Raw genomic sequence first — 17,242 nt, 5'->3', positions numbered from 1 at the left:
ATCGGGGTGTCCCAGGTGACTCGACAGCGTTGCCCTCTCTCCCGGAGTCAGGATTTCCACCCACTCCCGTGCCGAAAATTCCCTCCCAGGCGGGTCACCAGGACCAGTGTGACGTCCTTGAACGTCCAGAACCCCCCGCGTCTGTTCCGCCTTATTCCGAACGCCCGAGACTGGACCATCCATCCCAGGACTGTCCGGTAGTCAGTCCGCTGGTTGTGGACTCCGCCTCTGTTCCGACCCACGGTTCGCACTGGCGTGGGCACTGATTTCCGAAATGAAAATCTGACCCTATTACTCCCCCAGTAAAAACGCTGATGGTTTCTGTTCGCCTTGGTAATGATCACGGGCTTCAAAAGCTTTCATAGCCTGACCTGTGGTGACGCAGTGGATAAAGCGTCAACCTGGAAACGCTGAGGTCACCGGTTCGAAACCCTGGGCTTGCCTGGTCAAGGCACATATGGGAGTTGATGCTTCCTGCTCCTCCCCCCTTCTCTCTTTGTCTCTTCCTCTCTCTCTCTCTCTCTCTCTCTCTCTCTCTCTCTCTCCCTCCCTCTCTCTCTCCTTTCTAAAATGAATAAATAAAATAAAATAAAACAAAAAATAAGAAAAGCTTTCATAAACATTTCGTAATGATTTCACCCGTCGTTTCCTTACCAGTAGCCTCCCTTCATTCGCCCCAGCAATCATACGTCCGAATGAAGCACAAGTACAACGTCCTGACCACAGCATACACTTCAGATTATTGTATGAATTTAGGCCCCAGAGAAACGAACTCTGAAGTTTTCCGCCCGTGTAATACCAAAAAGGACGGTCTCAATTACTTTTCTTTGAAAAGGCCTGAACTCCAAGCAGTAGGGAAGGTTACCCCAATCTGTGGGAAACTTTCATTTCTCTTCGCCTCTCCTGCGGTCAGTGAAATCTGATTCATCTACCGAACGTCACCTTCCAAGTAGAATTCATTGCTTCTCTATGAGCCAATACTATGAACAAACTACTGTTTGTTAAACCAAACAGTAGAAAATATCATGACCCCCTACTCAAGGATTAAACTTTGTGAATTATTTATAGATGGTGTTCCTTTTGTGTTCCCTAGTATAATTTTTTACATATCTCATCCCTCACTGTACCCTTTCTGAACAATAGGGACCGTATTTTACTCATCTGTGTCCTTAGTACTAGGATAGTCTGGTATTCTAATACATAGTAAATCCCCAATAAATATATAATAATGAATAAATGTGATGGTTATTATTTCTGACCTCTAAATTGGCAACTCCTTGAAAGCAGGATCCAATCTTAATCCTTAAACTCCTAAGCACCTAATAAGATTACTGACAGATATTGTTTCCAATTATGTTTGCTGTTTAAATGAATTTTACATGGTCCACTCTTGTTACTCTCGTTTAATGTTTTATGTTGGTCACTGATAGAAGAAGACTTAAAGCCAAAAGAGGTTTTATCTAATACTACCCTTTCATTTCCTGCAGGCAAAGACACTGAGCCCGGACAGGTCAGGTCTTGGCTAGGAAATGCTGGGTCTAAAATCAGGTTCTCAGATTTCTTACATTTTATAACTTAGATTGAATTTATGAAGTAACTTTTGCTACTTTCATTTTTTTTTTTTAAACAACACCTGTAAGGGACCTCATCATCCAATATTTATTTCAGCCAGTATTTTTTAAAAATATTTACTCTGTAAAGAGATAGCTGAGGCTGCTGTTCTTAAGTTCCAATCTTGGGGAGACTCTTAAATAATCTAGTGTTGATAAACGTTATTTAGCAAAAGAAACAAAGTTTTGTTTCCCTTTAGGAATTTCTTGAAGTTGGGAATTTTATTTTGTTTTATTTCACTGTCAATTTTAAGTTTCATAGCTTGTAAAGTTTTATTAGAGATCTTCAAATGTACATTTTAAATTATTTTCTTTCTAGGTGTTCTCATATTTTCTATGAGTTTCATCATCTGTAGTCTTTACTAGCAATTGCGGTTAACCAGTAACAGAGAAGAATTGCTATCGAGGAGAAAATGTCAATGCTAAGAATGAAAGAGGCAGCCCTTATCTATCTTGACAGAAGTGGAGGGCTCCAAAAGTTTATAGATGATTGCAAGTACTACAATGGTATGTTCAGCAAAGGTGATTTTATTTTAGAAACTTTAAAATAGATACCTACATAGAACTCTCCTCATTTTTATATTTGTATATTTTTACAGATTCAAAACAAAGTTATGCGGTCTATCGATTCAATATTTTAATAAATCCATCTGATGTTGTTGAATTAGATGCTGAACTTGGAAATTACATTTTACATCAGCCTCTAAAAGCTGCTCAAGTTTTTCAATCAGTAAGTTAAAAAAGAAATAATTTTATGCCACATTAAATTTTTGGTAACTTTTTTGTTTGTTTGAAATCACAGGTCTGTTTTATTGCTGTTAAGACTCTCTTGTTAATTGGACAATTACAGACTGAAACTCAAGTAAGTTCTAGTTACATTTAACAAAGAAAACTAAGGTACAGTACTTTTAAGATGACTTGTAAATAAATATTTTGTCTATTTTTGTTTATTTAAAAAGTACACTTTTAGCCTGGCCAGGCAGTGGTGCAGAGGATAGAGGGTCGGGCTGGGATGCAGAGGACCCAGGTTCAAGACCCCGAGGTCGCCAGGTTGAGCACGGGCTCATCTGGTTTGAGCAAAAGCCTACCAGTTTGGACCCAAGGTCACTGGCTCGAGCAAGGGGTTACTCGGTCTGCTGAAGGCCCGTGGTCAAGGCACATATGAGAAAGCAATCAATGAACAACTAAGGTGTTGCAACGCGCAATGAAAAATTAATGATTGATGTTTTTCATCTCTCCGTTCCTGTCTGTCTGTCCCTGTCTATCCCTCTCTCTGACTCTCTCTCTGTCTCTGTAAAAAAAAAAAAAGTACACTTTTCAAAGTTCAATGGAATATATTACATACTTCTTTGCTTCCTATCTTATCACTCATAACATTAAACGGTTTGATAATAAAACACTTCATACATAGCCCCAAATAAAGAAAACCTCCATATATCTGTCACTCAGATAGTTTATATTTTGTCACACCTACACCATCAATATTTTTTTCTGAAATATTTTATTTTTTTGTTTTTCTCCTTTTTATTGAATTTATAGGGGTCCCTGATTTAAAAAATTATACAAGTTTCAGGTGCACATTTCTACAACATATCATCTGTACACTGAAATATTTTTGAGAAACACCACAGATATTATTTCACCAGTACATACTTTAGTATCATCCTCTAAAAATGTTGACAGTTTTCTTATATAACCACAATGCCATTATCACCTCTTACAAAAATAGTAATTCCTTGGCATCATTATACTATCCAGCTTCAAGAATGTCTGAGTTGATTTGTTCAAATCAGGATCAAAACAAGGTCTCCACAATTATAATTCATTCTTATATCTCACTAAAGTTTCATTTAATCTAGAGCCATTTTTCTCTTCCTTTTTTACCATTGAATTTTTGGGTTTTTTTGTTTGTTTGTTTTGTTTTGTTTTTGTATTTTTTCTGAAGCTGGAAACGGGGAGAGACAGTCAGACAGACTCCCGCATGCGCCCGACGGGGATCCACCCGGCCCGCCCACCAGGGGCGAAGCTCTGCCCACCAGGGGGCGATGCTCTGCCCCTCCGGGCTGTCGCTCTGCCACCACCAGAGCCACTCTAGCGCCTGGGGCAGAGGCCAAGGGGCCATCCCCAGCACCCGGACCATCTTTGCTCCAATGGAGCCTTGGCTGCGGGAGGGGAAGAGAGAGACAGAGAGGAAGGAGGGGGGTGGTGGAGAAGCAAATGGGCGCTTCTTCTATGTGCCCTGGCCGGGAATCGAACCTGGGTCCCCCCGCATGCCAGGCCGACGCTCTACCACTGAGCCAACCGGCCAGGGCCTTACCATTGAGTTTTTTAAGAAACTCATTAATTGTTCTGTAAAAGGTCTCATAATTTGGGTTTGTCTGATTATGTTCTTGTGGCATTTAACTTTTTTCCCTATATCCAATATTTCTGGAAAATAGAAGTTGGCTCTAATGATTTGCTTAGATTCGGATTCAACTCATTTTGACAATAATACATCATAGTCAGTTTTATGTATTTCATAGTGCACTACATCAGGAGAACTATACAATCTGTTGTCCTAATTTTAGCAATGCCACAATTGATCAGTAGGTTCCGGTGATGTCAGCCAGATCCTTCTAATATATAGTCTTCTATTAACTTTAATCTAGTGGTTCTTGCAGATGTTGATGATCATTGCCTAGAACTTTCATTAGAAGTTGCAAAATTGTGGGGTTTTTTTTCTAACTTTAGCATCCTTTCAGAATTTATTAGCTGAAGTTATAAGAGAAAGTTTCTTTCATTAATTAACTATTTCGTTACTCGGAAATATAATTTGTACCAAAAAGACAGAGTAAGTGTTTATTTCCATTTATAAGTTTTCAGAGAGGAATGAGTTAAAATCTAGCCTCTAATGATGATCAGTAATTATTTTTGTTTTCCTTTTTAAAAAAAAGTTATGAGAAACTTATGAATTTCTAAATATATCTGATATGTTTCAATGAATCTTTGTCATTCTTTTTGATGCTTTCATTAACCTACCTTTGGTCATTGGGAGTCCCTTAAAGTTTACTCCTGTCTCTTTTGGACCCATCCCATTAATATTTTATAGTTTCCTTAGCCTCTGGCACAGGAGATGTACCAGGTCCATCTGATATATTTTCTGCCCCAGACCTGGAATCAGCCATTTCCCCTGAGTTGCCCTGGTTGCTTTTAGTGAGAAATTATATATATTTAGTAATCACAGTCTGGGCAGAAGTGTTCTTGCTATTGGGTTGTCATTGTTTTATCTTTCAGTGGCTATAACTAGAAAATAGGTATTTTTTAAGGAAAAATTATGAGTTCTGATATTTTCAATTAAAATATAAGATTATAAGAGTTTTGCATCTTTAATTGTATATTTGAAACTTTTACATGCTTAAATTTTTGATTCCTAATAACACTGACAAAACATTTGCTTGTTTTGCCCTACAAATAAATACATATTGTAATGTAAGTCCAATTGGATCTGCAGTTTTTATTAATACCATTTTTATGTTCTCACTAGATTCACATAGTACTGAAGTTAACACATTTACCTCCTCTGCCAAGTTATAGTCTTAATTTTTGTGAGTTTCCACTTGATTATACATCTCAAAGATTTTATATAATACAAGGAATTGTGATTGCAATGACAACTGTAACCAAGTATACACAAGGAGCAAGATTTCTTTGTTCAGATGAAGCATGCCCTCTTTCAAAAGGTAATCTTAAAATGCAGAGTCAAAACATTGAGCAATTTATTATTTAATCTTAAATCATATTTATAATTAGTTATAAAACATTCACAAGTAGAAAGAATGTTAGAAAATTTGCTGTCTCCCAATGTTTATAAGTTGAAATGCATTCTTTTTTCCCTTCCTTTCCCTTCAACTTATCAAGAGCTCTTGTATTGCTGAAGTTTAGTTCTTCTCACATTGTTTTCTGACTGTTTGTTTATGCTGTTCCCACTCTGTGTAATATCCTCTTTCAATCGTTTGCTTAACTTCAGTTCAGTCCTCCAGGATGGATATCTTTCCCATTCATCCTCTCATTGGGTTGGATGCCCCCCCTCTATTCTCTCTGAACACTCAGTAAATGAATATTGCATGTTGAAATTATGTTTCTTATTGCTGCCTGTTGAAATTGTGTGTATAAATATCCATACTACTCATGCCTTAAAACATGCAATAAATGTTCATTGAACTGCTCTGAACCCACATGCAAAATTTAATTAATTATACTTTGAATTAGATTAATTGTAAAAGACTGAAAATTGTTAGCTAAATCCAAAAGCAAATTTGGCTTATTTCTGTTTTCTTTATGTCAGGATTTCAGTATATAAGAGTACATGTGCCTGGTGCTACAGAATCTGCAACAGTAAGAAATGACTTTTTTTGTAATCTGTGTTCATCTTCCCTTCAAGAAGACAGAAAATTTAGAGTACTTGGCGGTAAAAATGCATTTACATTTTGTAATTTCAATTTTAAAAGTCTGATATTTTAATGTGGAAATTAAATTGAATATTCTAATAATATTTCTTTTTGCTCTTTGCCTTAAGATAAACAGATAGTTGAAATAATTACTTCAAAGGCACTTCATGCTTTTCAAGGATATTCTAACACCCAGTCATTTAGGTTTCAGTCTCTTACAGTATTCTTAAGAGGTACGTTCTGTTTGATCTAAAAGCAAAATGCTATAAAACATATAAAATATGTAATTGACTTACTTATACTTTTATATTATAAATGGTACTTCTATACAGTAGTCCCCCTTTATCCATGGTTTCACTTTCCATGATTTCTGCTACTCGGGGTCAAACAAGGTCTGAAAATATTAAATGGAAAATTCCAGAAATAATTCATAAATTTTCATTGCATGCCATTCTTAGTAACATGATGAACTCTCCCAAGATATGAATTATCTCTTTGTCCAGCGTCTCCATGTTGTACACACTCCCTGCCTGTTTGTCACTTAGTAGCCATGTAGATTATCATATTGGCTGTCAGGGTATCGTAGTGCTTGTGTTTAAGTATGTAACCCTTATTTCACGTTCACTTAACTTTTATTATGTATATTGTTATAATTCTATTTTATTATTAGTTATTGTCATTAATTTCTCACTGAATAATTTATAAGTTAAACTTAATCATAGATATATATGTATAGGAAAAAGCAGTATATATAGGATTTGGTACTATCTTCACTTTCAGGCATCTACTGAGGGGTCTTGAAACGTATCCCCACAGATAAAGGGGTACTGCTGTAGCTTAATTATGGTAGGTGATCTTATTCTTGAGTGTTTTACAGAGTCATATTTAGCTATAAGTAAGTATTCATTTAGTCATACAAAGTTCACTTAGAAAGATATTAGGACCCGCTCTGTCCCAAGCACTATGCTAAGTCTCAGGGTCATGATTATTTATGGTACTGATCTCCCATTATTCTATGTGTGTGTTCTATGTAAATAATTGTATTCAGCTCACAAAAATTAGGGGATATTTCAAAATGAATATGAAGCAATAAAAGAGGAAGCATTTGATTTTTTAAAATTAAACAAGAACATCAGAAAAACAAATGACAAGTCAAAGTTGTTCAATTATGCAAAACCAACTTTTATTTCATTGGTGAAAATGCACTATACAAAAGGCTGAAAGAACTGGACTATCTGCACGTTCCCCAATCCCTTAATTTTTGTGAGCAGTATAGTTATTGATTTAGAACATAGACTTCATGAGGGTGGGGATTTAGGTGTTTTTACTGCACATCATAAAAACTCAATATATATTTGTTAAATGAATGAGCATTGATATATGATTAACTGTTAAGGACTGCATGGGTCAAGACCTGTGAGTAGACAGAATCTGCCATGAGGGAGGAAATTATTATCAGGATCTGTCACCTAGGGAAGCAGTGAGAAGCCAAAACTGTGAAAATGAGGATAAGGCGCAGCCTCTTTTCTTGGGCTAAAGTTGGAGGAATTAAACTGTTCAGAAAGAGAAATCTTGTATGTCAGCTATCTATGGGAAACTCAAGAGTTAGGAAAGTAGGGACTCAAATAAGAACTTTACACCAGCGCCTGTCAGGGATGAGGCAGGTACATAAGCCCAGATGATAATAGGTAATTTTTATATTGTAGTTACTATATGCCAGGCACTCTTATGTATATTAACTCATTTAGTCTCAGCAATCCTATCAATAGGTTCTATTGTTATATTCATTTTGCAATGTGGAAACAGACACAGAGACATTAAGCAACTTGTCAAAAGTCATACAGATAGTAGATGGCACAGCCATGATTCAAACTCAGGCATCTCAGTTTCAAAATACATGCTTTTAACTACATAATGCTATTATATACTATATGTAAGCCATATAATACAATATATAAATATAAGTGTCTATCCACTTACATTTTGACAGAAAATAGTATACTAAATAAAATAAGTACAACTAATTCAAGTACTGAATTGTTATTAGACCTCGATCTTTGAACCATATGATTATGTATTAGTTTCATTTAATGAACACATATTTTCTTTTGTGTTTAATAATTTTAGATGAATTGGTGAATAAAATGAATATAGGAAATGAGTATAAAATTATTGGAATTCCAACCTGTGTAAAAACTCTACAAAATTCTGTCTGTATTGAGGCAAATAGCATCACTTTTTGCAACCCAAAAGGTAAAAAAAATGTTAGTTCATATATTAACAAATATTTCAATTTAAATCCATTTGTTTAGGAAATAATTATTGGCTATCTATGTGCTGGGAACTCTTCTAAGCACTAGGGATATAGTTGTAATCAGGACAGGACAGTTAAAGTTCCTACTCTGAAATCAGGCCATGGATAGTCAGTAAACCTGTAAACTGATCAATAAGACAATTTCAGATAATACAGTGTGTCTGTAAAGTCATGGTGCACTTTTGACCAGTCACAGGAAAGCAACAAAAGACGATAGAAATGTGAAATCTGCACCAAATAAAAGGAAAACCCTCCCAGTTTCTGTAGGATGATGTGGCAGCATGTGCGCATGCGCAGATGACGTAACACCGTGTATACAGTGGAGCAGCCCACAGCCATGTCAGTCGAGATATGACGGTACAGAAGAAAGTTCAGTGTGTTCTGTGGCTCGCTAAATTCAAGTCCATGACCAAAGTGCAACGTGAATATCGGCGCGTTTATAACGAAGCACCACCACATAGGAATAACATTACCCGGTGGGATAAGCAGTTGAAGGAAACCGGCAGTTTGGTGGAGAAACGCTGTTCTGGTAGGCCATCAGTCAGTGACGAGTCTGTAGAGGCTATACGGGACAGCTACCTAAGGAGCCCTAAAAAATCTGTGCATCAGCCCACATCAAACTGCACTGAATAGGTATGAAACTGGGAGAATTTTCCTTTTATTTGTTGCAGATTTCACATTTCTATCGTCTTTTGTTGCTTTCCTGTGACTGGTCAAAAGTGCACCATGACTTTATGGACACACTGTAAATGCAATTAAGGAAATAAAATGGAATAATATAAACCTTGCTCCTTTTGGGGGGGGGGCTATATTTTTAGAAAAATAATCAGCAATGAGAAAAATGTTTCAGGGTACTGAGTTAGATATTAGTCAAAAGATTTTTCTACCCTAACCTTTATTTTCTAGCTTTAGCTAGATCTTAGTTTGTGATCTGAGAAGGAGAGCCCAATAAAAAAAATAGCATCCTTGGCCCTGGTTGGTTGGCTCAGCGGTAGAGCATCGGCCTGGCGTGCTGGGGACCCAGGTTCGATTCCCGGCCAGGGCACATAGGAGGAGCGCCCATTTGCTTCTCCACCCCCTCCCCTCCTTCCTCTCTGTCTCTCTCTTCCCCTCCCGCAGCCAAGGCTCCATTGGAGCAAAGATGGCCCGGGCGCTGGGGATGGCTCCTTGGCCTCTGCCCCAGGCGCTAGAGTGGCTCTGGTCGCGGCAGAGAGACCCCCCGGAGAGGCAGAGCATCGCCCCCTGGTGGGCAGAGCGTCGCCCCTGGTGGGCGTGCCTGGTGGATCCCAGTCGGGCGCATGCGGGAGTCTGTCTGACTGTCCCCGTTTCCAGCTTCAAAAGAAAAAAAAAATAGCATCCTTTTTCTCATCTGAGCTCTGAACCAATTGAAATATAAGACAAAAGGGAAAGGCAGATGTAAACCAAAATATCACTTTCATTACTGAACAATATATTATTTTTTTAACAACTCCAATATAGTTAAGCATTAGGTAAACAAGCGGAGAGCAGACGTACTCTAACTTGGCATGCAAATATCTAAGTGTAGAAAAAGCAAGTTAAATCTTGAATTGAGTTGAATTTTTTTTTACAGACCCCTAGATAGCCATCTGCAATAATAGAGGCCCAAGTTGAATTTAAATGCAAGTTGATTCTACATACCTCTGCTTATCTTGAAGAGAAAGGTTCTTTTTTTTTTTTTTTTGTATTTTTCTGAAGCTGGAAATGGGGAGAGACAGTCAGACTCCCGCATGCGCCGGACCGAGATCCACCGGTTACGCCCACCAGGGGGTGAAGCTCTGCCCACCAGGGGGCGATGCTCTGCCCCTCCGGGGCGTCGCTCTGTTGCGACCAGAGCCACTCTAGCGCCTGGGGCAGAGGCCAAGGAGCCATCCCCAGCGCCCGGGCCATCTTTGCTCCAAGAGAAAGGTTCTTAACAGAATTAAAATGTTGAAGAAAGAAATGTACTAAAAGACAATAGACATTTTAATGATTTTAAAAATATTTTCTGCTGTGAGGTTTTTTAAGATTTATTGACTTGATAGCAGAACATGACATATATATGTAGAAAGGTATACTTTTTCATGAACTCCAGAATTAGGCAGATTTAACCACCCAAATGTGGCAAGAGCTACCCTAAAGTAGGCCTTCCTTGGCCCATAGGTATGGATGAATAGAAGAAATCATTGCTCTAAGATGGTAGTCCAAGGGGAAGGAGAAAGGGACTGGGTTATCCATGCACAGCTATTCTTTCCAAACTGACCAATTTGATTAAATCACTCATCCCTTTCAGGAGTTGTACAGAGAGAGTGGAGGTCTAGAATGTTATCATATAGTATAGTACAATGCTTTCAAAGTAGGGGAGTGTAAATCTTCCCTTTTAACAACAATAGTCAAATATTTCTAATTCTGCCTTTTAGCCCTCACTAAAGGTAATATTATTTCAAACAGAAATACAGAAGCAAACACTACAATACAGAAGCCCTATGATCTGGCTTTGCTTACATAGGTCTTAAAAAGAAAAGAATGAGGAATTTGCTGACAACCCACAGAACATCTATGTGGACATTTGGGGTGACTGCTTCCTTTATTGCATTTTTTCTGGGGTAGAAATAAATAGACCAGAGTTACCTCCAATCATAATTTAATATCTCTATAAGAATTTGAATATGGTATCAATCTGGTAATAGTAGAATTAGACATCTATAATGTAATTTTCTTGTTTAAGACCCTTTTTAACATGTGTTATTATTTACTTTCAGTTCCTTCAGGGATTAGTGAGAATTTCAGGTGTCTCCTCTCTTTGACTTCCAGCTCATGCTGGAAGTTTACAGCAATACTTGCCAATATTTTTGCATCACACATTGTTCCTCCTGGGACTTACAATTTGCTCAAGCTCTGTTTGCTGATGAGTCTGGTACAGACAAGTGACTGTAACAAGGAACTGGGAGACTGCCTGGATATTTTAATTATAACAAGTGATTCTCTACTGGTAGACAGGTAAAATATGTCACATGATGTTTTCAAACTTTAGTTTTTCGATATAATTTTTCAAATTATGCACAGATTTGCATAAGTCCTTTCTATGAGCACTATTACAAGACAAATATTTAGGATTTATCTGGGTAAAAAATTTATTTAAATAAACTTTGATCAATGCAGTTCAAAACTTTTAAAACACAAATTGAGAAATATGATGTGCCTGACCTGTGGTGGCGCAGTGGATAAAGCATCAACCTACATCACTGAGGTCGCTGGTTCGAAATCCTGGGCTTCCCTGGTCAAGGCACTTATGGGAGTTGATGCTTCCTGCTCCTATCTCCCCCCTTCTCTCTCTCTTTATTTCTCTCTTTTTCCTCTCTAAAATAAAATTTTTTAAAAAGAAATGTGATGTCTGCTTTTAATATTTTGAGAATCTAACCATTTAAAGTTTCAACCTATTTCTCCACTTCTTAGGCCTTTAGAAATATATAAATGCATCATTTTCAGGCTTCCTTTTCCCCCATTCCCTACCCTAGTATTCTGTTGTTGTTTTTTTAAATATGTAACAAATCATATTTTATTTTATTTATTATTTTATTGAATTCATTGGGGTGACACTGGTTAATAAAATTATATAGATTTCAGGTGTACAATTCTGTAATATGTCATCTGTATATTGTATTGTGTGTTTATAACCCCAAGTCAAGTCTCCTTCTATTACAGTTTATCCCTGTATATCCTCTTCTACCTCCCCTACCCCATAGTGTTCTGCTTTTATTTTGTTTTCATTTTTAAATGATCTCCTCTCTAAGAACCAACAAACCATTTTCTTATGATTTTTTAAAATTCCATTCAATAATACTGACTCATTGTACCCAAATAAGGCTGTCAGAAGTGCCCAAATTACTGTTTTCAGAGTATCACCCTAACATTGGGATAAGCCTTTACTCAGCTTCTGGGCTCCTTACTAGCAAGTACCCATTTTAAGAAGTTACTTAAATGTTCACAAAGCTAGGAATATGCTCCTTATATTAATATCTTATATGCAATTATAAAGAAAAAACAAATATATAAAATGGATTTATAATGAAAAGAATAACATTCAAATTAAAAATTCAAATATTTTTGCTAAAATTAAATTGCAATGTAAATATGGCGCTAACAGCAATGGATTGCACCTATTGAATCTTCCGACATGATCATGAGAGTATTTGTTTCCTCATAACCTCAATAACACTAGGTATTATCAAACTTAAAATTTTTTCCATCGGATTGGTAGAAAATTATATTTTATTTTAATTTTAATTTCTTTAATTGGAAATAAATTTTGGCATCATTTACAGCTTGCTAAACACATCTATTATTTTTCTGTAAAACGCCTTGACCATTGCTCACTTTTCTGTTAAGTTGTTTATTTCTTATTCATTTGTGATAACTCTTATAAATTAAAGCCTTTGTCTCTTTTCCTGTTTGTCATTAACCTTTGACTTTTTCTATGATATTAGGCTGTGTAAAAAATTTGGTTGTTTATTTTTGTTGTTTTGTTTTTAGGTAAAATTCATATATAATAAAATAATTAGATCTTAAGTATACAATTTGATGAATTTTGACACATGAATACACTTCTATAGACATTACCACAATAAGATACTTAACATTTCTATCACCTCAGAAAGTTTTTCATTCCCTCTTCCAAACAGTTCCTATCTCTACAGGTGATTTCTGTCACCATAGATTAATTTTCTGATCTTGAACTTTATATAATCAATACATACAGTACATACTCTTGGGTCTAATCTCTTTCACTCTACACGTTTTTGAGGTTGACCCAGTTGTGTGTATCCGTAGTTATAAAACTGAGCTGGTTATAAATCATTTGCACTCTCTTTTCTGTTATTTTGGCCCATTTGTCTATAATTATGCCAATATCACACATTCTTGATTATTGTAGTTCTGTTAAGTTTTAAATTAGGTGATGTGATTTTATTCTTCATTTTTAATATGTTTTTCACTATTTTAGGTACTTTGCATTTTTTTAATAAAGTTTAGAATCCATATGTTAATACCAACTTCCCTATTACTCCCTTCAACCCCCAAAGAAGCCTTTAAAGATTTCCATTGGAACTGCATTTAACTTACAAATCAATTTTGGGGAGAATTTATATCTTAACAACGTTGAGTCTTTTAATCGGTGTATATGGTGTACATCTCCATTTATTTAAATATTTTTAAATTTCTCTTAGCAATGTTTTGTAAAGGTCATGAACATATCTTAAATTAATTTCTAAGTAGTTGATGTTTTTGGTGCTATTAAAAATGATAGTGTTTTATTATTTTCATTTTCAAGTAGTTTCTGTGAATATGTAGAAATACAATTGATATTTGTTTTGTGACCTTGTATCTGTATTTTAAAAAATTCCTTAGCTGATTCCAATGTATAGCCAAGTTTGAGGCCCATTGTTATATATAACTAGATTCTCAGCCTGACTTAACATTAGAATCACCTGGGGAATTATATATGAGTGTGGCCCACCCTCATAGATTCTAATTTCCTTACTTTGGGGTGGGTTTTGGCATTGGAATTTTTAAAAACTCTTCAGGAGATTTTAATGTGAGTTAGGTTTGAGAACCACTGCTCTATAGGCTTGCAAGTTTCTTTCTAAATGTCACTCCCTCATTTTATATATTTTCAAACTAACATCCAAATTCCTTGGAATGGCACATACAGTAGACATTTTATAGCATCCACTTATCCACATTTAAGGGATGCTGATGCTCTCATAGATGCATTGCTTGTCTATGTTTACTCAACATAGTTGATGGCACCAGTAAGCTATGATTTCTGTGGCAAGGATTTTAAAGATAAACGAAGATAATAATATTCCTTTCTTAGAATTTAAATTTGAAAAATGAAGAGGCTTAGGCAATTGGCAAAGAGATTAGAAAGCAAAAGAATATGTATCAAGAGTTATCATGATACACATAGCATAGGCAACAGGGATAGTCATGATGGGCTATAAGCCTAAATGAAAAAAATATGAATAAATAAAAGAAAGTAATCCATAAAAAGAGGAAAGCCCAGTTCAAATGCCATCTCTCTGTCATTTTCTCTTACTTCTGGGAAGAAATAATAATCTCTTATGGATATTCTCACATTATTTCAGTATTTTAGTTTTTTGTGTATGCCTCTCTCAGCTATGAGCTTTCCAAGTTAAGGACTAAGTCTTATATATGTTTTTATCCCTATACTCATTAAACATTAAATCAAATTAATATTCTAATTCCAAATATTAAATAATAGTAATGAATAATTTATTTTTTTCTAGGCTATTGAATTTTAGTATAAACCTTGTGCCCCGTGGTATACGTCATCCAGTCTCTACTGAAATTTTTCCTACTCTATCCAGGAATAATTACGGAACTGGAGCAGTTAGCATTCAAGCTGGCAGTGCTTTGCTAGCTAAAGGTGGTATCTGCTTTATAGGAGAGTTGGCTACACACAAAAAAGATAAACTTGAACAGCTTCAATCAGGTAAACAGTATTTTTTTTTCAAATTAACTTTCACTTGTTTAACTTACAGTCTCATCAGTGTCAAAGAGTTAACAGTTAAAATTGTATTATATTTGTTTTAGAAATTGAGAATTACACTAAACATTTCTCATTTATCTTTATAAAGACAAGGATTTTAATTTGCAAATGTACTATTTTAGCCTTTGCTCTCGGTTGTACTAACACATGAGTTTGTATTGGACCAGATTTCTTTTCTTTTCTTGTCTTATTGCATTAGCTGTTATATTGAAAAGCTGTAGTGAGAAGAGACATACTTGTCTTGTTTCTGGTCTTATCAGGAAAGCTTTTGAGTTTCTCACCATTAAGTATGATGCCAACTGTAAATTTTTATAGATGTTGTCTTTCAAGTTGAAGGAGTCCTCCTCTATTTCTAATCTACTAAGAACATTTTTAAATGAATGGGTATTGGATTTTATCAAATGCTCTTTCTGCATCTATTGATGTAATTATTTAGCCTATTGATATTAGGAATCAGATTAATTGATTTTCAAATGTTGAACCAGCTTTGCATATCTAGAATAAAGCCCATCTGGCAGTAGTGTATAATTCCTTTTTTACAGTGCTGAACTCAATTTGCTAATATTTTGTTGAAAATTTTTACATCTATGTTTACAAGAGATATTGGTTTGTAGCTTTCTCTCTCTCTTTTTTTAGCAAGCACACAAGAGAAAGAGGAACAGACAGGGACAAACAAGAAGGAAAAGAGATGAGAAGCATTGACTCATAGTTGCAGCACTTAGTTGTTCATTGATTGCTCATATTTGCTTTGACTGGGGGGCTCTGAGTCCATAACCCCTTGCTCAAGCCAGTGACCTTTAGGCTTAAGCCAGCAACCATGGAGTCATGTCTATGACCCCACACTGAAACCAATGACCCCACGCTGAAGCCAGCTGAGCCTGCGCCTCAAGCCTGCAACCTGGGGTTTTGAACCTGGGCCCTCAGTGTCCCAGGCCAGTGCTCTATCCACTGTATCACTGCCTGGCCATTTTCAAATTTTTAATAATTTTTATCTTTGGGCCTGACCTGTGGTGACACAGTGGATAAAGAGTTGACCTGGAATGCTGAGGTTGCTGGTTTGAAACCCCAGGCTTGCCTGGTCAAGGTACATATGGGAGTTGATGCTTCCTGCTCTTCCCCTCTTCTCTCTTTCTCTCTCTCTAAAAATTAATAAATAAAATATTAATAATAATAATAATTTTTATCTTTGAACTTGTGTTTTGTAAGGAAGTTCAGTAAGACAGTGGAGCTTGCACATGAACTGAGTAGATATGTTCACACATTTGTTTACCATGCCTTGCGGCCCTTATTTCATATAGCATTTGTGATCAGTGTGCAGCTTCTGTAACACAATTTGTATCAGTTTTATTCTCTCTGGACTCCCATGTATTGTGAGTACACTGCAAGTCAGTGCTAATGTTCCATAACAAAACATCTTCAACTGAATAAGTGAGGGAGCTAATAGCCACAAGAGGCTACACTGTCCCTTGCAACCAGACTCACTTTTTATATAGAAGAAAGGCAATGGTATTCTAAGAAACACAAAAGACCAAGGAACCTTATCATATCCTTTTTCACTTCCCTGTACTTGCCAACCACTTATACTGAAAATGATGATATAGCATTTTCACTATTCTGGTAAGAACATTATATATATGTATGTACTAGCTACAAAGTATTAGTGATTCCACATATGAATTAAATAGTTATATATTTATATTTAAGATTGGTATTGCACAATATAAAAATAAATGGCAAAAAAATTTAGTTTTAGACTGGCAATTACCTCTATTACATGTTTTGGTAACAGCTTATTGAGATATATTTTGCATACCACCCAATTCACCACTTAAAATGTACAGTTTGCTGTTTTGTTTTTTAAGATTTTATTTCTTGATTTTAGAGAGAGAAGAGAGAGAAAGGCAGTGGGGAAGGAACGGGAAGCATCAATTAGTAGTTGTTTTTCATCTGTGCCTTTACCAGGCAATCCTGGAGTTTCAAACCAGTGACCTCAGCATTCTAGGTCAATACTTTATGTACTGTACCACCACAGGTCAGACAGTTTACTGGTTTTTAGACTATCACAGAGTTGAACAACCATCACCACTATCTACTTTCAGAACATTTTCATCACCCCAAAAAGAAAACCCTCAATCATTAGTAGTCACCTCCCCAAACCCCTCTCCCAACAGAATCTGGTAACATAATTTGCTTTCTGTCTCTATAGATTAACCTATTCTGGACATTTCTTCTAAATGAAATTATACAATAATGTGGTCTTTTGTGATAGGCTTCTTTCACTTTAGCATAATGTTTTTCAGGTTCATCCATGTTTAAGCTTATG

General features: G+C 36.0%; 1 protein-coding gene across 1 annotated transcript in view; it reads left to right on the top strand.

Annotated features, from left to right (window-relative positions):
• Positions 1 to 2,023: 2,023 nt before the first annotated feature.
• MCMDC2 (minichromosome maintenance domain containing 2) overlaps positions 2,024 to 17,242 on the top strand; it is a 42,762-nt gene continuing 27,543 nt past the window's right edge. The window contains exons 1-9 of the mRNA XM_066372446.1: positions 2,024 to 2,117; positions 2,210 to 2,340; positions 2,413 to 2,472; positions 5,134 to 5,329; positions 5,935 to 6,057; positions 6,166 to 6,270; positions 8,165 to 8,290; positions 11,111 to 11,348; positions 14,657 to 14,862. Coding sequence (XP_066228543.1) covers positions 2,024 to 2,117; positions 2,210 to 2,340; positions 2,413 to 2,472; positions 5,134 to 5,329; positions 5,935 to 6,057; positions 6,166 to 6,270; positions 8,165 to 8,290; positions 11,111 to 11,348; positions 14,657 to 14,862 — 1,279 coding nt within the window. The remainder of the gene's footprint in view (positions 2,118 to 2,209; positions 2,341 to 2,412; positions 2,473 to 5,133; positions 5,330 to 5,934; positions 6,058 to 6,165; positions 6,271 to 8,164; positions 8,291 to 11,110; positions 11,349 to 14,656; positions 14,863 to 17,242) is intronic.

Source organism: Saccopteryx leptura, chromosome 3 (assembly GCF_036850995.1).
Source record: "Saccopteryx leptura isolate mSacLep1 chromosome 3, mSacLep1_pri_phased_curated, whole genome shotgun sequence".
In the NCBI taxonomy this organism is placed as follows: Eukaryota; Metazoa; Chordata; class Mammalia; order Chiroptera; family Emballonuridae; genus Saccopteryx; species Saccopteryx leptura.
This window is presented reverse-complemented; position numbering and strand designations above follow the sequence as displayed.